Genomic DNA, 21,831 nt, shown 5'->3' with positions numbered 1-21,831 from the left:
TGGAATTCCGGTAAATTAGTAAAAAGAGTAAAAAGAGCGTTCATTGAGAAAGCAGCTTGGAGTTGCTCGAAGTAGCTTTGACAGTTATTTGTTGACAAAAAATACGAGCTAGTACAACCAACCCCGAGCAAGTTCGATCAAAGTCATTGAACACAGCTATTGTGAGTGAATGTAACAAGGATTCGGTAATCGTCCAGCGCGATTTTAAAACTTTTATTTTTCCGGTTCGATTGCGCGTTACATTCAGCCAAAATGCAACTGCTGAAAACCCCCCGGTGGTTATTTGGTGCACGAGCATCGTTTAGTTCCAAGTCGAAATTCGTACCAGCTCACGAACCCGCCTTGGAAAGTGATCTTCATCGGCTGGAGAAATTTCTCGAGGATAAACCACACATTCTGGTGCTGACCGGAGCCGGGATCTCTACGGAGTCAGGTTGGACTTGAAATCGAATTCTTAGCTCGTACCCTTAACTTTAAAAATATGACCATTTTACAAGGTGATGGTTAGTCGCAGAAAATATGATTGAGCAATAAACTTAAAATTTTGTATTTTGAATCACAAGCTTATGAGCTGTGAATAATTTGTAATTGTAATTGCTCAATCCACACCCTGGCAGACAATTATCCGCCAATCTAGACACGGGCTGGGTGAGGACCTACGAAGCCTCCCCCGTTAACATGTCCTATACCGTTTAGCACACCGGGTTCTTCCACAAGCAGGCGCCGGAATAAAAGCGGTCCCACAAGTTTCAGATACATTAAATAGATATAGTCCCTCTGCCACTAAACCGAAAAGCGCCCTCCACCTCATCACCAGCACTGCCCATCCCGCACACCAAACAAAATGTCGGAAGTAGCGTGCCGTGTAGCACATCAGATGTTCTACAGAGCACACCACCTCCGACACCATGCTCAACGTACAGCAAAGGCAGCGCTAATAAAAGCGGAATGCGCCATTCGATTCAGTACCAGAGGGACTATAAATGTAACGAAGAGGAAATGAAAAGATAGTAGAAATGGTTTGGCTGTTGGATTGCTGGAACGAGAAGAAAGAAATAAAGTTATTACGTTAAAACGTGATTTTTATAGTTGAATAAATGTATCGATAGTTTCTCATCTGTTTCTTTTCCGTATCGTAGTTCCGTCGATTCTATCCACCTCGAGTTTTGTCGACTCAGCTCGGGCAATGAGGACCGTGATGAAATGAAAAATATAAAAATATAAAAATATGAGCATTAGTGTTTATCTATTATTTAATGTGGTTCTCATTTGCTTTCAAATACCTAAGTAACATGTGAACTCTGCCTCTATTAGAAAATTCTAATAAATCATAATTTATTCTCCTCCACTTTCCCTAACACAAAGTATTCCTATTTAATAAGACAAGTGCAAAAGCACAAATAAAAGTGTGAGACCGCATCGAATCATGTTGATGCCCTCAGAGCACTCATTCTTCGATTTGCGAAATATGAGTCCGCTGAAAACACCGACCCGACTCGAAGCAATCGCGCACCTCTACCGGCACCTCCGCACATGTAAAAACTTCTGCGATAATCCTGTGGTGTGAAAGAAATGCGCAATATTATTTTGATTTCAATCCTAACTTCATGACCCGTAGGCTCTACACGCAGAAGAATATCTGTATGTTAAGATTACAATCCTGTCAATTACTTTTACTTACGCACAAATAGTTGTTTCGAAATAAAATTAACTTACGCTAACACTAAATTGACGTCAAATCAAATACACACACTTCTTTGATTGAGCTATCCACTTGTACTTATAAGGGCAACTTCACCGGTGGTCTATTTTTTGTTCCAAATATATTCCAAAAATGGACCTGTCAAAATTAATTAGACCAGTAAAAATAGACCAAACCACACGAGCATGCACCGGTGTTGTATTTTTTTCCGATCCATTTCGAACGTGATCACAAAAACAAACATGTTGGTGATGATTGAACAAAGTGAAATTCCAGCTGAATCCCTGGAGGGATTTCTGTAGAAATTAAGAGTTCATCCATCCTGGGATTCTTGGCGTGTAGTGGAACTTATCGAATAATTTCCGGAGGAACTCTAACCTAGGAGACGGACTTAGGAATTCTCGATGGAACTCCCGATAAGAATTTTTGAGGAACTCCTGGGTAGAATTCGGTAGAAAACTGCCAGCGGGTTTCTTGGAGTAACTCGCAGGGAAATTCCTGAAGGAGGTACGGTTGAATTCTTGAATAAACTACGGAAAAATTCCGGGAAAAAACTCCGGAGCTTCTGGTGAATTTCCAGTGGAACTCCCACTTATTCCCGAATGGAGAAATTTCGAGGCATTCTCGGTGGAGTTCCGAAGGAATTCCAGGCGGAGTCCTGAACGAAATGCTACTGGAATTCCCCTGAAAAATTCCTGGAGAAAATGTCCGGAAGAGTTCTTGGGGGATAACTTCGGAGAAATTCTTGAAATTTCCGAAGAAATTCCTGGAGGAAATACAGAAGGAATTTCTTAATGAAATTTCCCAAAAAAACGTATTGGATTGCAATCGATTCGGATTTAGATTGGATTTGGATTGAATTTGGATTTGATTTGGATTTGATTGGATTTGGTTTGGATTTGGATTGGATTTAGATTTGATTTAGATTTGATTTGAATTGGATTGGAACAGGATTTTAAATGAATTTGGATTGGATCGAAATTGAAATGGACTTGAATTTGATATGGATTGGATTTTGATGGGATTTAATTGGATTTGGATTGGTGTCGGATTGAAATGGATTCGGAATTAGATTGGATTTGGATTGGATTTGGACTGAATTTGGATTGAATTTGGATTGGATTTGGATTGGATTAGATTTGGAATAAATTGGATTGGGTTGGAACTGGATTTTGATTGAATTCGAATCGGATAGATGTAGAAATGGACTAGAATTTGATATGGATTGAATTTTGGTGAAATTTGGCTTGGCTTTGGAATGGATTTGGATTGGTGTTGGATTGAAATGGATTCGGATTGGCTTTTGATGGAATTTGGGTTGAATCGATGTTGAAATGGACTCGAATTTGACATGGATTGGGTTTTGATGAAATTTGGCATGGATTTCGATTGGATTTGAACTGTATTTGGATTGGTATTGGATTGAAATTGATTTCGATTGGTGTTGGATTGAAATGGATTCGAACTGGATTTTGATGGGATTTTGATTGGAATTGGATTGGTTTTGGATTGGAATGGATTGGATTAGATTTGGATTTAGATTCGGATTGGGTTTGGATTGGATTGGATTTGATTTTGTTTGGACTAAATTTGGATTGGACTTGAGCCGGCTTAACTCGAAAGTAATGGATAAAGAACTTTTGTCTGACATAAAAATGAGATGGTTAGTGAGAGTAAACATCCCTGGAGAAATTTCTTAAGGAAATTTTAGGAGGAATTCCTGTAGTAAATCCCCGGAAGAATTTCTGGACGAAATCCCCAGAGGAATTCTTGGATGAAATCCCCTGAGGGATCACCAGAGGAAATCCCCGGAGAGATTCTTGAAATTTCCGAAAGAAATCCCCGGAGGAATATATAGAGAAAACCCCCGGAGGAAATCCTGAAGAAATTTCTGGAGTAAATTTCCGAAGAAATTTCTGGTTCTCCAGGGAAATTCTGGAGGAAATCTCCGGATAAAATCTCTGAAAAAAAAACGAAGGAAATTCTGGGGAAAATCCTCGAGGGATATCTTGGAAAAAATCTCCGGAATAATTCCTGGAGAAAATCGCCTGAATATAAAAGGCTTCTAGAGGAGTTCCTGCAAGAAATTCAGGAATTCCGAGGAAGTTCCGGAGAAACTCCTGGAGAAAAACTCCAGATAAATTCTCTGAAAAATAATCGAAGGAATCTCTGGAGAAAATCGCCGGAGATATTTCTTAATAAAATCTTTGGAATTATTCCTGTAGGAAATCCCCGGAAGAAATCTCCAGAGGAATTCTTGGACGAAACACCCTGAGGTATTACCAGAGAAAATCCTCGGTAAAGTTGTCAAAATTTTCGGGGGAATTCCCTGGAGGAATTTCTGGAGAACAACTCCGGAGGATATCCTGAATAAATTCCTGGAGTAAATTTCCGGAAAGTTCTTGAAATTTCCGGAGGAAATCCCCGGAGTAATTTCTGGTGGAATTTCCAGAAAAAAAACCCCGGAGAAAATCCTGAAGAAATTCCTGGAATAAGTTTCCTGAGGAATTCCTGGTTCAATTCTCCAGGGAAATTCTGGAGGAATCTCGAGATAAAATCTCTAAAAAAAACGAAGGAATTTCTGGGTAAAATCCTCGGAGGAATTTCTTTATATCCCTGGAGGAATTGCTATTGGAAATCTCCTGAGGAATTTCGGAAGAAATTCTCCGGAGAATATCTTGGAAAAAATCTCCGGAATAATTCCTGGAGCAAATCGCCAGAATATATAAAAGGCCTCTAGAGAAGTTCCTGCAAGAAATCTCCAGAGAAATTTATGGAGGAAGTTCTGGAGAAAAACTCCAGATAAATTCTTTGGAAAAATCACCGAAGGAATCTCTGGAGAAAATCCCCGGAGGAATTTCTTAAGGAAATCTCAGGAGGAATTCCTGTAAGAAATCCCCGGAAGAATTTCTGGAAGAAATCCCCAGAGGAATTCTTGGACGAAATACTCTGTGGGATCACCAGAGAAAATCCCCGGAAAGATTCTTGAAATTTCTTAATATCCCTGGAGGAATTGCTATTGGAAATCCCCTTAGGTATTCCTGAAGAAATACCCGGAAGATATATTGGAAAAAATCTTCGGAATAATTCCTGGAGCAAATCGCCAGAATATGAAAGGCCTCTAGAGGAGTTCCTGCAAGAAATCCCTGGAAGAAATCCAGGAATTCGGAGGAAGTGCCGGAGAAACTCCTGGAAAAAAACTCCAGATAAATTCTCTGGAAAATTCACCGAAGAAATCTCTGGAGAAAATCGCCGGAGGAATTTCTTAATAAAATATTCGGAATGATTCCTGTAGGAAATCCCCGGAAGAATTTCTGGAAGAAATCCTCAGAGGAATTCTTGGACGAAATACCCTGTGGCATTACCAGTGAAAATCCTCGGTAAAGTTCTTGAAATTTCCGGAGGGATTTCTAGAGAACACTCCCGGAGGAAATCCTGAAGAAATTTCTGTAGTAAATTTCCGAAGAAATTCCCGGTTCAAGTCTCCAGGGAAATTCTGGAGGAATCTCCGAATAAAATCTTTGAAAAAAAAAATACGAAGGAATTTCTAGAGAAAATTCTCGGAGGAATTTCTTAATATCCCTGGCGGAATTAGTATTGGAAATCCACCGAGAAATCCTCTATAAGAGTTCCTGCAAGAAATCCCAGGAAGAAATCTCCGGACGCAGTTCCGGAAACTCCTGGAGAAAAACTCCAGATAAATTCTTTGGAAAAATCACCGATGGAATCTCTGGAGAAAATCCCCGGAGAAATGTCTAAAGGAAATCTCAGGAGGAATTCCTGTAGTAAATCCCCGTAAGAATTTCAGGACGAAATCCCCAGAGGAATTCTTGGACGGAATCCCCAGAGGAATTCTTCTACGAAATCCCCAGAGTAATTCTTGGACGAAATTTAGTGAGGGATTACCAGAGACATTCTCCGGTAATGGATCATGCACAAATTACGTCACGCTCCAAGGGGGGGGGGGGAGGTGGTTGAGCCAAGTGTGACAAGCCTTACAAATTTTTCGGAGGACTCATACAAAAAGTGTGACAAAGGGGGGGAGGGGGTCGAGAAAGTTGAAATTTAGCGCGACATAATTTATGTACCATCCCTAAAGTTGTTGAAATTTCCGGAGGAAATCCCCGGAGGAATTTCCAGAGAAAACCCCCGGAGAATATCCTGGAAAAATTTCTGGAGTAAATTTCCGGAGAAATTCCTGGTTCAATTCTCCAGGGAAATTCTGGAGGAATCTCCGGATAAAATCTCTGAAAAAAATACGAAGGAATTTCTGGAGAAAATCCTCGGAGGAATTTCCTAATATCCCTGGAGAAATTGCTATTGGAAATCCCCTGAGGAATTTCTGAAGAAATTACCCGGAGGATATCTTGGAAGAAATCTCCAGAATAATTTCTGGAGCGAATCGCCAGAATATATAAAAGGCCTCTAGAGGAGTTCCTGCAAGAAATCTCCGGAGAAATTCAGGGAGGAAGTTCTGGAGAAATTCCCAGAGAAAAACTCCAGATATATTCTCTTGAAAATTCACCGAAGGAATCTCTGGAGAAAGTCCCCGGAGGAATTTCTTAAGGATATCTCAGGAGCAATTCCTGTAGGAAATCCTCGGAAGAATTTCTGGACGAAATCCCCAGAGGAATTCTTGGACGAAATCCCCTAAGGGATCACCAGAGAAAATCCCTGGAGGAATATCTAGAGAAAACCCCCGAAGGGAATCCTGAAGAAATTCCTGGAGTAAATTTCCGAAGAAATTCCTGGAGTAAATTTCCGAAGAAATTCCTATAGTAAATTTCCGAAGAAATTCCTGGTTCAACTCACCAGGGAAATTTTGGAGGAAATCTCCGGATAAAATCTCTGAAAAAAAAAATCTGAGGAAAATCCTCGGAGGAATTTCTTAATATCCCTGGAGGATCTGCTATTGGAAATCCCCTTAGGAATTCCTGAAGAAATTCTCCAGAGGATATCTTGGAAAAAATCTCCGGAATAATTCCTGGAGCAAATCGCCAGTATATAAAAGGCCTCTAGAGGAGTTCCTGCAAGAAACCAAACCCCTGGAAGAAATCCAGGAGTCCGGAGGAAGTTCTGGAGAAACTCCTGGAGAAAAACTTCAGATAAATTCTCTGGAAAATACCGAAGGAATCTCTGGAGAAAATCGCCGGAGGAATTTCTTAATAAAATCTTTGAAATTATTCCTGTAGGAAATCCCCGGAAGAATTCTCGGACGAAATACCCTGAGGGATTACCATCCTCGGTAAAGTTCTTGAAATTTCCCGAGAACACCCCCGGAGGAAATCCTGAAGAAATTCCTGTAGTTAATTTTCGAAGAAACTCCTGATTCAAGTCTCCAGGGAATCTCCGGATAAATTCTTGAAAAAATCTCTGGAGAAAATCCCCGGAGGAATTTCTTAGGGAAATCCCAGGAGGAATTCTGGACGAAATCCCCAGAGAAATTCTTAGAAGGAATCTCCAGAGGAATTCTTGGACGAAATTCAGTAAGGGATTACCAGAGAAAATCCCCGGTAAAGTTGAAATTTCCGGAGGAAATCTCCGGAGGAATTTCTGGCGAAATTTCCAGAGACAACCCCCGAAGGAAATCGTGGAGTGGATTTCCGGAGAAATTCCTGGTTCAATTCTCCAGGGAAATTCTGGAGGAATCTCCGGATAAAATCTCTAAAAATATATATGAAGGAATTTCTGGAGAAAATCCTCGGAGGAATTTCCTAATATCCCTGGAGGAATTGTTATTGGAAATCCCCTGAGGAATTTCTGAAGAAATTCCCCGGAGAATATCTTGGAAGAAATCTCCAAAATAATTTCTGGAGCAAATCGCCAGAATATAAAAGGTCTCTAGAGGAGTTCCTGCAAGAAATCCCTGAAAGAAATCTCCGGAGAAATGCATGGACTCTGGAGAAAATCTCCAGATAAAATCACTGGAAAATCACCGAAGGAATCTCTGGAGAAAATCCCTGGAGAAATTTCTTAAGGAAATCTCAGGAGGAATTCCTGTAGGAAATCCTCGGAAGAATTTCTGGACGAAACCCCAGAGGAATTCTTGGACGATATCCCCTGAATGATCACCGGGAAAAATCTCTGGAAAGATTCTTGAAATTTCCGAAGGAAATCCCCGGAGGAATATCTGGAGAAAACCCCCGGAGGAAATCCTGAAGAAATTCCTGGAGTAAATTTCCGAAGAAATTCCTGGTACAACTCACTAGTGAAATTTTGGAGGAAATCTCCGGATAAAATCTCTGAAAAAAAAAACACGAAGGAAATTCTGGGGAAAATCCTCGGATAAACTTCTTAATATGCCTGAAGGAATTGCTATTGGAAATCCCCTGACGAATTCCTGAAGAAATTCCCCGGAGAATATCTTTGAAAAAATCTCCGGAATAATTCCTGGAGCAAATCGCCAGAATATAAAATACCTCTAGAGGAGTTCCTGCAAAGAAACCCTGGAAAAAAACCTTCTTAATAAAATCTTCGAAATTATTCCTGTAGGAAATCCCCGGAAGAACTTCTGGATGAAATCCCCAGAAGAATTTTTGGATGAATTCCCCAGAAGAATTCTTGGACGAAATCCCCTGAGGGATCACCAGAGAAAATCCCCGGTAAAGTTCTTGAAATTTCCGGAGGAAACCCCGGAGGAATTTCTGGCGGAATTTCTAGAGGAAACCCCCGGAGAAAATCCTGAAGAAATTCCTATAGTAAATTTCCGAAGAAATTCCTGGTTCAATTCTCATGGGAATTTTTGGAGTAAATCTCCGGATAAAATTTCTGATAAAAAACACGAAGAAATTTCTAGAGAAAATCCTCGGAAAAACTTCTTAATATCCCTGGAGGAATGGCTATTGGAAATCCCCGGAGGATATCTTGGAAAAAAAATCTCCGGATTTATTCCTGGAGCAAATCGCCAGAATATAAAAGCCCTCCAGAGGACTAAAGAAACCCCCCGGAAAAAGTCCCTATATCACTGAAAGAATTCCTGGGCTAAATCCCCGGAAGAATTCCTGGACGGATTTCTTTGAAAAAATCTCTGAAGGAAATCCAAGGAGGAATTACTGGAGTAAATCTCCTGAGAAACTCCTGGTGCAATTCCCAGAAAAATTCCGGAGAAATTCTCTGAAAAATTTCCCAAGGAATTTCTTGAGAAAATCCCGTGAAAAATTTCTTAATGAAATATCCGGAGAATCTGGACGAAATCCCCAGAAGAATTTCAGAACTAAATCCCCAGAGGGATTTCTGGACGAAATTCCCAGAGGAATTGCTTTTGGAAAGCCCCTGAGGAATTCCTGGAGAAAATCCTCTGAGGAATTCCTAGAGGTATTCCAGGATTAATTCCTGGAGCATTTGGTCAGAGGAGTTTCTGGAGGAAATTATGGGAGAAACTGCTACTGAAAATCTCCTGAGGAATTCCTGACAAAAATCCCCGAGTTCTTGGGAATATCCCCGGAGGAATCTTTTAAATCTCCGGAGGAATCCCTGGAGGAAATCTCAGGAGACATTCTTTGTGCAAATTCCCAGAAAAATTCCTGGAGAAAAACTCCGGAAAAATTCTCTAAAAATATCTCCGAAGAAATTTCTGAAGAAAAACCCCACAGAAATTGCTTAATGAAATCCCCGGTGGAATTCTAGGAGAAAATCCCCGGTGAAATTCTTGGAGGATATCTTCGGATGAATTTTTGGACGAAATCCCTGGAGGGATTCTTGGTAAAATTCACCGGAGGAATTCCTGGAGCTAATTCCCGGAAGAATTGATGGAGGCAATCTTCGGAGCAATTTATGGAGAACGTCCCCGGTGGTGCTTCTGGCGCAATCTCGCCCCTTGGTGCGGGCGCACTGAATGCATGTAGATGTGCCTTCCACAGTCTTGTTGGCGTTGATCATGATCTGCAGCAGTTGGATCTTGCTCGGGAGTGTCTCAAGGCGACACACAAGTTGAGGAATGTTTCCGAATATGCACCGCGACGCGATGGCCAGGCAGCTGTGAATGTACTCTTCGTTGAATGATTGGCCCATTTTGGTAGAGATTCCATTTCCGTTTGCAGCGTGCTGATGATTAGCCTCATGCTGGTCGTTCAGTGCACTCGAAAAGTGCCGGATTTTCAGGAACCCATTCAGCTGAAGATCAGGAGGTGCGACCAGTTGGCCTTTTTCTTAATTAAGGTACACCAAAAAGCGAAAAGAACACCGCATTCCGAGAGGCATCCGTTTCAGGTCGAAAGTCACTAGCTTGAACTCATCAATTGGAGACAGCCGTGGAGTGACCGCTTGCCGCCGCCTCGCTGGTCCTCCCGGAACACGAATTCCCCAATCAGATCTATTGCGGGAAAGGGAATAAATATTGTAAAAAAACAGCAGCAATTAAATATTGTTCCTATTTTTACTTACCTCAAATGAGTAGGAATGGACCAATGCACGATTTCACTAATTCGACGTTTGAGCGGTGCCGTATTCACTCGTTGCCATGGTCCCGTAAATAACACGGCACCGCTCAAACGTTAGATAGTGAACACATGCATTGGTCCATTAAAGACTGTGACTGCTTCAGCGAGAAACATTCGAACTGGTAAACAAACATTTGTCAAACCATTTTTGGAACAGCACAAATCTTGGTCCAAATCTGACCAAAAATAGAACACGCAGCTAGCCTGTTCCAAAAAAATAGACCAGAAAACTGGTATAAAATAAAATTGGAACATTATTTGCAACACCGGTGCAAGCTCCAATTTTGAGCGTGGTCCAAAAATTTGGAACCAACACGGGATTTGGACCACCGGTGAAGTTGCCCTAACAATTATAATTTTGATAGTTATCACTATTCGGAAACATTCACCTCCCTAGACTCCATATCATGCTCACAAATCTACTTACTTCTAACATGCAAGGAATAGTGTAGCTGCTAAGATGACCACCTCTCACGCAGGAGATCACATATCAAGTTTGTCGACTCGCTCTTTGTTTTCATTTTTGCAATGTTTTTTTTTTAGATCGATAAAGTTGTTGATGTTGATGTTGATAAAGCAGAACAAAATGCTGAGTAAACATTGCAAAATATTGTAAACTCAATAAAATTCACTTTAAGTCAACTAAAATATAGTTAAATTTTGACGTTTGACGTTTGTAAATTCAATCAAAAATATAGTTGTTAAGAACTATATGGTATAGTTATGTTTAACAATATACTGCCAATTCAACTATATTTTTAGTTATCTCCAAATCAACCTTAAAATATAGTTAAATTGACCGGAAAAATGATTACGAACACTATATTTTGTTCTCCGTGATACGCGTATGATTGTTTATTATTTAGGCTAAATATGTACCTGTTTATACCTGTGCATCAGAAAAAAAAAACGAAAAACGACTACGAATATCTTGCAGCGTAAAGTTTAAGTGATCAAATATTCATCCTCTCTTCGACCCTGCACTATAATAACCTCCTAATATAACGCCGAGCTAAAGATTCTTTCTAGCGTTACACAATCTGAACAAGAAACCATTTTCAAATACTTCCCATAATTTATGCGAAGCAAAACAGATTCCACTTTCTACGTAATGTAACCCAGCATAAACAGCTGCCCAACTCTCCAGACCTGCGCCCTCCAAGATCCAAGGTGCTGCTGCCTTACGTTCAAAACTTCTTTCCTCAAAGTCTGTCTATCAATTACGAACTGCATACTACAATACCAATCAGACCCTATTCCTGACAAGACACAGAGTCACAACCCCAATGTGATGGATTAACCCACAACCTTGCCATAACCCCTCTTACGTTTCGCTATCCTCGGAAGTCACCCATATTGATGCTTGGCAAAAAATATCAGTATTCAATCCACAAATCCCAGATTACACCACATTACGTTGGTCCGTTTGGCGTCGCCGGTGGATACCTGTTCTGACATTCTTTTCTTTCAAACCCCATTTCAAGCCTGTCCCCCCACTTTATCAATAAGAATGTTGACGAATCACGATAATCTGAAGATCGTGACCAGAACGGAGGTAGGATTTATCACTAGGGACCAACCACCACCAATAAACTTAAAATTTTGTATTTTGAATCACAAGCTTATGAGCTGTGAATAATTTGCAGAAATAATTAGGAATCATGTTTTGACATATTGAAGTAAAAAAAATCAAGTTTCAAGTTATTTAGGTAGATGTAGCATCAAGGGGTCGAGGGCATTAGATTATAATCTGATGTCTCTTTTCAGCCTTTTCAGAGACTTAATGTCCAAGTCAATGAAAGTCTCAAGTGTCTCTAAAGTCACTTATTTTTCCGTTTTTCACATCTACCAGATGAATCCAGATGTAAAAATCTAGCAGTTCTAAAGACTGCTTCAGAGATTATTACGCGATTGTTTTTCAGAAATTTCTCAAATATTCAACTAATCTTAGTTGCTTAGTATTATTCCAAACATTACATTCAGGTTCTGTGTTACATAGGTGTTCTGTGTTATTAGACAACACTATCATCCTAATTTGGTAAAACAAATTTAGGATTTTATTAACATTTTGTTAACAACATGTAATATTCATTTGCCGTAGCAGTTCAGATTTGTTTACAGGTGAGTTGATTTCACCTGCTTAAAAAAAATCCTAGTTGCTTAACACTTCAGTCGTCGCGCTGTTGTATTTTGTACAACATTGGTGAAAAAACCTCGCTTTTCGATCACAACAGCAGCGTGGTGTTTCTGACGGTAGTCAACCACGCGACAACTGGAAGGTTAAAATTTTCCCAGACACTTCCAGGATTTACTACATAGATTTTACCACCAAATCTTCACCAATTACTCCAGTAGTTACTCTAGCAGATTTCCCAAAAATTTCTACAGAAGTTCTTCGCAGAAAATCTCCAGTAGTTCACTTCAGAGTTTTCTCTCAGGACTTTATACACTGAGGGTATCTGTTAGTCCCAAGCAATCATCCTGTTGGTTTCTTGTGTAAGTGCAGCTGATCTGGCGATACTGAAGTAGCAACCACGGGCTTCAGGTATTCAGGGCAAAAGGTCTGAACAAGCTTCTAACGAAATTAAGGCAAAAAAAACTTGAGATAAACTGTTACTAGTAATGGTACGAGTAATACTTTCGTAATTCCAAAACCAAAACACAATGAATAGGTACTCTTATCCCCTGGTTCCAGTTTGGATTATTTTTGCTCCTGTTTGGTCTCTTTTCGGCTCCTGTTCGGTATCTTTTTCAAGCATGGAATCTCAGTCGCTTAGTAATCTAGATAAACTTTATGTTCGTTACAGGTATACCAGATTACCGATCGGAAGGTGTTGGCCTGTACGCCCGGTCCAATCATAAGCCGATTCAGCATGGAGATTTCATCAAGTTTGAATCCGTACGCAAACGCTATTGGGCGCGAAACTACGTGGGCTGGCCTAGGTTTTCCGCAATTGCTCCTAACGTGACGCATTACACATTGGCGAGGTTAGAACGGGAACAACGCATATCGGGTATTGTGACCCAGAACGTCGATAAGCTTCACACGAAGGCAGGCTCCATGAGTGTCGTTGAGCTTCATGGCAGTGGTTATAACGTAATCTGTGTAGGCAAAACGGGGAAAGGATGCGATTATCATATCCCTAGGCACGAATTCCAAAACATATTAGATCAGATGAATCCTCACATGGAGGACATGTCAACGGTGATGCGGCCGGATGGAGACGTAGAGCTGCCTCAGGAGTACGTAGAAAACTTCAAAATACCTCCCTGCCCGGAGTGCGGAGGTGCCCTGAAACCGGAAATTGTATTCTTCGGTGACAATGTTCCGATGCCACGAATCGAGCGAGTTGTGCGGATGATAATCGAGTCGGATGGCGTTTTGGTGCTCGGTTCTAGTCTTACCGTTTTCTCCGGCTATCGGATCGTGCTTCAAGCGAAAGAGCTGGGGCTACCTGTGGCAATAGTTAATATAGGAGATACGCGTGGCGATCCGAAAGCTGATCTGAAAATTTCTGCCAGATGCGGAGAACTTATGCAGAATTTGTTCAAAAAGTGAAACGTTGGATTGCAGTTGCAGATACTCAAGCTATGATTTTGAGGTAGATTACTACCAAAAAGGTTTGTTTTGTAATTAAAGAGACAGCGAAGCACGCAAAAAAAGCAAATTATACTAAATGACATCAGTATAACTGAAATATGTGTAAATATAATAGGGAAATTACAAAATCTTTTAAACAAATAAAGACAGAATGTTTGAGAATGTTTTAAACCATTTTCAGTGTTTTATCTTATTACGTTATATGTAGGTGCCTACGGATTTGCTAAGAGCTACGAAGCTCAACATTCACAGTCAGTTTTTCTTTGAATCTAGTGACAAATGATTCTCCGGAGTATAGACTACCTACGTTGTCATTTCATTAAGCAATATGTTTACACGGGATTTATTAACATATTTCATAACGCTCAAAATGACCATTTCTGACACCCACCCCCTCGTAACGCTTTGTGTATTAATATTCTATAAATTTTGTATTAGTCGTAATATCGTGAGTATACCCACCGACCGCGAAAGTGTTATAAAATTTGTGAATGAGCATTTCAAACAAAAGAATTTAAAGGCCTCGACTACTCATGAATGAGAGGTTGATCCTTCCGGCTTAAGGGTATTAGTGCGAAAAACTTGAAGACGTTTGATCAACAGATATTCATGAAAAAAGACCTGTTATCACCCTAAATGATGTTATATTGAGTATATTTAGCAATTACCTTTTAGTTCCACCATCATGCCAAACGTTTTTCAACTACCAGCATTGTTCTCTATTCGGGTTCCTGCTCCGCTTTGAACATACTTTTACATAATTAACGGATGTGGCCCTCTGCTCTGCCTATTGGTACATCATAATTGGCATTCTGAGGAACGATTCCTTGAAACTTGGCGGTAAAGAAATCTGAAAAGAAAGAAAAGACACGGGCCGCACCACTCAATAATTAGGCGGCCCGCTGTGTTTTAGTATTTAATCAGGTCTCAAGAGATGGTACACAAATTATGTCACGCTAAATTTCAACTTTTTTGAATGTAAATGTTAATTGACTTATCCAAAATCTTTCTTTTACTTGAGATTTTCCTTCGTACTCTTTCCAAAGGTGCAGCAGTTGCGGACTTTGGGGCAAGTGTGCCATAGGGGCAAGTGTGCCACCCCTGCTTTTTATAAAAACTGCAATATATATTTTCTTCTTGAGCTTAACAATATGTTCCTTTATAGTTAACTATACAATGATCAAAATATGATTAAAATTGCTCTATTTTTCACGTATTTACATCGACTTTTGCAAAGACAATCAAATTTGAGTGGATTTTTATAAGATTTCGTTGTTACTAAATAGCATGGTAAAAGGTAAATTATTAACAGATTTTTCTAACGTACTGTACATCGTGAAACTATTCAAATGTGTAAGTTATTGTGGCATTTGAACGAAAAAAGTATTTAGTTTTACATCCGAAATCCAGTTTGGATGAAATGTATACTTATTAGTGAAGATTATAAAAATGTGAACATCATCAACAAAATCATAATAATAAACTAAAATGAGGCACCGGTAGTGGTTTCTGAAGTATAGTAGTGGAATAACTGACATGTTTGCCCCCCAAAGTGATTTTATCTCAAAACAGTCAATAATAACATGTTTTTCGGCTTATTCGGTACCGTTTTACATATCTACATCAATATTTTACCGTTATTCAGTGCTGATCCAGTGCAATATTATACATATTCGCCGTAATATAAGGGTTCTACTTATATTGTATTGAATGGAGACAAAAATAAGCATTTTAGTTATTCGAATGAGTAATAGAGAGTTACGCATGTTTTAAACCTTGTTACAAAACACCACCTTATTACGGTAAACTTAAAATTATTTTTTAAATTATCGATTAGCGTCTGCTTTTTAGGTAATATCAAAAGGAAATAAAGAAAATTTCATTACTAGTAGAATAACATGCGATGTTCATTCGGTGGCCGTCTTGCCCCATATGGGTGGCACACTTGCCCCATAGTGTCGAAAAATAGGTTATTTTGGATGATATTTGAGATGCTCCAAAACTAATACTTTTTGAAATTATTTTCTTTTTTAGACCCCTTCGCAACTACTGTCTTCTGTGGCAACCAGCTCATCGCACCAACTATGGATACAACGAGCCATGGGCCATGTGCTGCCGTTTGTTCAACGAAACATGTGACGTCTTTGATTTCAATTTGAGTAAGTCTGCGTATAAGCATAGAATTAAATATCTAGCTTAAGTAAATATCTGTGCAACACTAGTTGAAGATGTAAGAAATAAATAAATCGACGTAAGTAACTTTTATACGGTTTTGAGAAAATTAATTAGGAAAAATCACAATCTATCTTCTAAAACTGTTTTAAAATGAATCATTTTTTAAACATTTTTTGCCGTGTACTTCGCTCAAATTTTGCATACATTCAGCTCACGTTCAAAAACTAGGTAGTTTCTATTATTTCCCACAAAAATAATTATAAGAAAATGATAAGCCGTTTCATTCAGTTACTTTCGACGTTTTTCTACCAGTGTAAAATCGGCTCAAGTAGTGTTTTGTATTGATTCGTGGTTAAGTCACTTTGTCTCTCCATACAGCGGGGCAGCGAAAGTAGTGGTTAGGTTGCGAAAGTTGAAAATGTTACTTTCGTCGTTTTGTAAATCCGGAAATCAAACGTTCTAAAAGTGAAAAGTTGAGTTGGTACAGAGCGGTACGTGTAGAATTCCGCCTGCTTAACACGTAGGATCGATAAAGTAAGTTTGTATAGTTTTTTGACTTGAGTCTGTATGAATAAGTTTTCGAGATTTTTTCTCGAAGAATGTTGTCGGGTAACATCATCGCAAAATAAGTTCATTGCTGATTTTGTCACCACCACGATGTCAGTACCTTAACCGCATATTACAACTTATTGATTTTTATGCGAGGATCTTTGTCATTATATTTACTTTTTATGGATTCATTCTTTATTTGTTACATATACAGTATAGACCTGATTTTGTAAGTCTCCTCTAAGCTTTTGTTTTGGTTTTTCGGCAAACTTTCAAAAACATATCGAACGTTTTGCACCTTTACAGTCTAGTTACCGCCCACATTGTGCAAATTGATGTGACATGTGAGACCAATATATACATATTGAAAATAAAATAAAACCGGGCTGTCAAAATCGAGTTCGCACTTCACTAAATTTTATAGGTCGATTGCAAATCATAATAATATGTGAGAATGGCAGCCATGGGCTAAGTTGCTAATTTTGAACATTAATTCAAAAATTGATTACAGACACAGGACCTGCAAACGATATTTTTAATTAATGTATTTTGTTTTTCATGACATATCAGCAATAGATAATTGCAGGAAGCCGTCGTTTAGTACAAACATTGTCATTGTTTTTTATTCAGGCTTGTTGGAACGATTGTTATTATTTATTTAATATTAATCATCTTTCATTCAACGATTAGGGTAACGTATATAACTTGGACATGCATATAATTTGGACAGGGTAGTCGTTCTATGCCCATTTCTAATGAGATGGTGAGGAATATATGTAAGGGAAATCATATATCGCATTAATAATACACTATGCTGCTTATTAAAGAAGACCTTTTTCATAACAATTACAAATTGGCTTCAAAAATATCAAAATTGTAAATTGTATCAACAGAACATCTGTGAAACCTACGAATGCAAGAGGATGTGCATTTCAAGAACATACATTTAATGCAATAATAGCACACAGAATTGGCATTCATAAAAAGTTTAAACGTGGCAACATGATAAAATAAATCTAAAATTTATGCCAAGTTCATCTAAAATCTTAACATGAGTATATAAGGCATAAATCAGATGATGTCCAAAATAGATTATGGTTTTTGTTCAGTTGATATAATTTAGCCATCTGATGAAACACACTGGAATGTCGCATACATGCATACTTGCAGGCGTTTTTCGTGGATCTGATGGTATTTGCTTGCATTAAATGAAATGATTGATTATCACTAAAATACACATCCGTTAAGCGAAAAAATGCATAAGTCACATGTAAACTCTCAAAATTTTATGATATAATCGTCTTCTGAAGAAATCATTGCATGGATATTGAGATATCGTCCATGTCCAAATTATATTCACGTGAGGGTGTCCAAAATGTATATTTGGTGTCCGAAATGTATAACAGACAGGCCGCCAAAAAATGCTATTTTGGTAGCTAATACTACAGTTTGTAAGCTTTTGCTCCCTAGAAACTCAAAGTACAATGGGACATTAAACATATAAGTAACATAAGGTAATAAAATATTATTATCTAATGCAGTTATTCGATCGCCGCTCGCAGACATATCCTTAGCCTGTCCAAAATACATAATTTACCCTATAGGTTAAATCATCGAGTTATTGCATGATTTCTTTAAATTGTTGTATTTCATTTTACTACATAACAATCATTTAATTAAATCATATAATGGGTGATATTGGGAGGGTGCATCAGGGCATCATTGAAGTTACAGCTGGACAATGGAGTAGAGTGCCAGCCGGAATCAAGGGTTGCAGTAACCGTAACATCCTTGTAGGTGGGTTCTTCTATCCCAACAGTTGTAATGGATTCGACGCGCCCTTCGTATAACAAACCATCCCGTGGATAACTTGACAGATATAGCTAATTTAATTATACTTTCTGTTGGAACATATTATTGGAAGAAGATTCTCTATTTCCCTCGGGATTCGCGTAAGTGTCTCTGTTTACGGGTCCGCCACACTCCATTTTGGCCCTTCATACAATGGTATGTTGAATTCAGATTGCTAATGAAAATTGACTGTACTCTATTATTTGTATGGTCATGAAACGTCGAAAAACAAGAAAACTTTTTTAAGTCGTTTTTTTTTTTTAAATAACGCGATGTTTTTACGTGATTCTTTAATATAGCGCTGGTTTTTAAGCGCAACATCGCCCGAAGTAAAAAAAACTGTGTTGCTATTCTTGCTATTCATTAAGACCAAGCTGAAGCTCGTTGGTTCAAATCCCGAGGGTCGAGGATCTTTTAGTTTTTGGATTTTTTCTCGAAGTGAAAAAATGACAACACACTTGCCTACGATTTAATCGTTTTTTAAAGCATAAGTGATTTTTAGGGATACCTTATGTGATGAAAGATTTGCGTAAACGAGCGTTGTTGTAAAAGTGTGAGCCAAACGTACATGCGTTACAAAATTTGATGCCTTTTAACATTTTTATAATTGCGATATAAAGTTGCAGATTCTTCTGCTACTCTAATATGTAGAGATGTACAAGGAAACTGAATTCATTTTGTTTTGCAATGAGGATGTTGTCTTTGCTACAGTATTAATCGACGCTAAGTAAACTCGGTTTTTCGAGCCGTCGTCGAATCCTTCCATTTTATTTCGGCAATTTTTCCATAAAAATGGTTCTTAGCGGGTTTGCCTTAAAAAATAAAACGCTTGGCAAAACTAAAAATATGTTGCTCTAACTGGAGCTTTTTATTAGCTCACTGGGCAGTTGGCCTATGTCAGCAGCTTTGTTGTTTTTCAACCGTCCAAAGTTTGATGCCGGATATATATCGTCTTCCGCGCTTGTTTTCAGGTTAATTACCGTGCAGCCTTCGTTGTCTGCTATATCACCGTTTAGGTGTTCATAGTAGTACTGCCACCACTTCTCAATATCAATGATTAGCTTAAATGTTTCTGCAAATATCAGCCTGTGACACATAGCATTTTCGCGTATCAATCGTTCCTTCAATTCGAAGCCGCCGTATACCTAATGCTTCTGTGGTACATCCATCTTCGAGAGAAGCTGCGCCAATTCTATTGGATGTACGCATCGTGTAGTGTGTACACGTATTATGAGAAAAGCTCGCTTGTTAAGCTTAGCAATATGAGCGTAATTATGCTGGCGATAGCTAAAGACGCAACCGCTAATGAGTTAACGCTTTAAAGCTCATGGTGTTTGTAGAGCACCATCATTTTTCTACGAATCCAGCATAAACTGGTTCAGTTCGATATTCTAACGTAGGTATTGGGATAAGAATATTACTCATTAACAGAAATTAAATTCTCTGATATTTCCAGGTTTTGAAAAAATCCAGTCAAGAAATTCTCCAAAATACATAAATGATTGATGAATTCTTTATTTTAGGCAACGAAGAATGTATTTCAGAGTTTGGCTTCGAAACACTAGAACAAAAAACAAACTAACGATAAATTGGGTCCTAAAATGTTTAATGAAATCTTGTTTTTATTTAATGACACGAAAGAGCATGTTACTGCAAATATTTTAGCAATTTTTTCTGCTCAAATAACGGCTACATCATATTTAAACTTTAATTTAAAAATTGGGTCCATAAATGAACCTTGACATTTTTGATCATGTTTGACGTTCGCTCAATCGACAAAAACACCACAGGGCATTTAGTTTTAACACTGGGGTTGTTCTTATCTGACATTTCGGTAGGGACACGGAAAGCAAGATACACCCAAAATTTGAGTTTAAGCTAAGGAGTGTGACAAAATCTGAAAAAATGTTTTTTGAACTTAAACAAAAGAAAAACATTAAAAAATTGAGTAAACATGTGTTTTTAGCCTAAACTTAAGCGTTTGGCATTAAAATTGGGACAGGCCTTTAGGACCCTATTTCAAAATATGTTTTACTTCCATGAAAAAAACAAATTCTAAATTTGGAAACAACATAAGATTTTGATTAAATTTCCACGGAAATCAAGAATGCTTATCAAATGATCTGAAAGTGTCTTTCATCATCATAGTCAGACATGAGCAAACTAGCCTATGAGCCTCTGTACTTGCCATAAATTCTTTTGTTCTCGTGACTTTTACTGTGCGCCGTGTGTTGGTGCTGTCTCGCTCTCTATCACGGGCAACTTGAGAACAGGGCGCCCAGTAAAAGTCAAACCTTTTATAGCATGCATAGGCTCATTCGAACTTAAGAAAAAATAGCCTTTCTCTTAAGGTGAAACAGTTTGGAATCCAACTTCTAAGATTGCACTTAAACGTCAGCATCCGTCAACAGTGCACTTTATATTTTGGCTTTGTGCACTAGCAGGAAGCTTAATATAAAAAGATCAGGTATGTTTGCCTGTTTAGTGCCTTTAAAAACGTGAGTAGGGTCACTAGTCGGCCATTGTGACGGCCATCTTTGAATTCCGAGATGTTTCACCGTTAAATGGGATTTAGATTCAGATGATATCTTGGGGACAACAGGGCTAGTAGTGACTGGCCGTCTTAAAAAAGTAAAACTTTAAAAATCTCTTCCCTAAAAAACCGTTTTCTGTAGTAGTTTTACAAAAACTGACCCAATGATTCTTCCATTGATTTCCCAAGGACTTTCTCCAGTCTTGAATAGTCTAGATGTTGTAGCATTGGTCACTACTGTCATGTCTACCTATCTCAAGTTATATTAATTGTTCCTTATGATTCTGGTACCTTTTACTTGTTCGTACCGACGGGATTTCTGAGCTATAAATACTGGTTGCCCTAGGCGCAAAAGAGAGACTTCCCGGACTGTGGACAGATTAACATATAATTTTATTCTTTATTTGCAGGATATAAAAACTAACAACACTAGACAGTCAAAAATTTGTCGCCTCGACCTATATTGTTCGTCGGATGTTTCAGTTCTATCGATCGGTGGCATATTTTTTAGGGGATTCATCCATTTTTGCCTATCTAGTGTTAGTAGTGACCAACGCTACAACATCTTAATGAGGAAAACCTGCCGTTCAAAACCAGGACGTTAGGCAACGATTTGTCGCTTCGGTTGTGTTGTTCATATATATTCTGTTAGTTTTCAACTTCTATTCATTTCTCACGTCGCTCGCTTGCGATTCTATCCATCATATTCTTTCATTACTTTCCTTGCTCCCTTCCACTTTGAGTAGTATCGCTTTCACCGATAAAAGCCAATAACAGCTCATTATGATAAAGTCATGCGGTGATTAAATTTTGGAAATAGATGAATTTTTAAAATAATCCTTATAAAAATGCCTGTAATAAATGAAGTAATTGGCGTAGGAATTATTGTAAAATTTCTAGGAAAAATATCGAACCTATTTTTTTTTTCAAAAACTCTGGAATAAACCTTTGTGGAAGAACTTTTGTAGATTCCGTGGAGAAC

The 21,831-nt window shown here is 38.5% G+C and overlaps 1 protein-coding gene across 1 annotated transcript; it reads left to right on the top strand.

The window, feature by feature from the left end:
• LOC5563967 (NAD-dependent protein deacylase Sirt4) lies at positions 1-13,915 on the top strand. Its single transcript, XM_001648259.2, has 2 exons — positions 1-433; positions 12,948-13,915. Exons 1-2 carry the CDS (start codon positions 253-255, stop codon positions 13,697-13,699), a joined length of 933 nt encoding a protein of 310 aa, XP_001648309.2. The 5' UTR covers positions 1-252; the 3' UTR covers positions 13,700-13,915.
• The last annotated feature ends 7,916 nt before the right edge of the window (positions 13,916-21,831 follow it).

The sequence above is a fragment of the Aedes aegypti genome, chromosome 3, assembly GCF_002204515.2.
Source record: "Aedes aegypti strain LVP_AGWG chromosome 3, AaegL5.0 Primary Assembly, whole genome shotgun sequence".
Lineage (NCBI taxonomy): Eukaryota > Metazoa > Arthropoda > Insecta > Diptera > Culicidae > Aedes > Aedes aegypti.
Note: the sequence above shows the minus strand (reverse complement) of the source record. Positions and strands in the feature narration are given on the sequence as shown.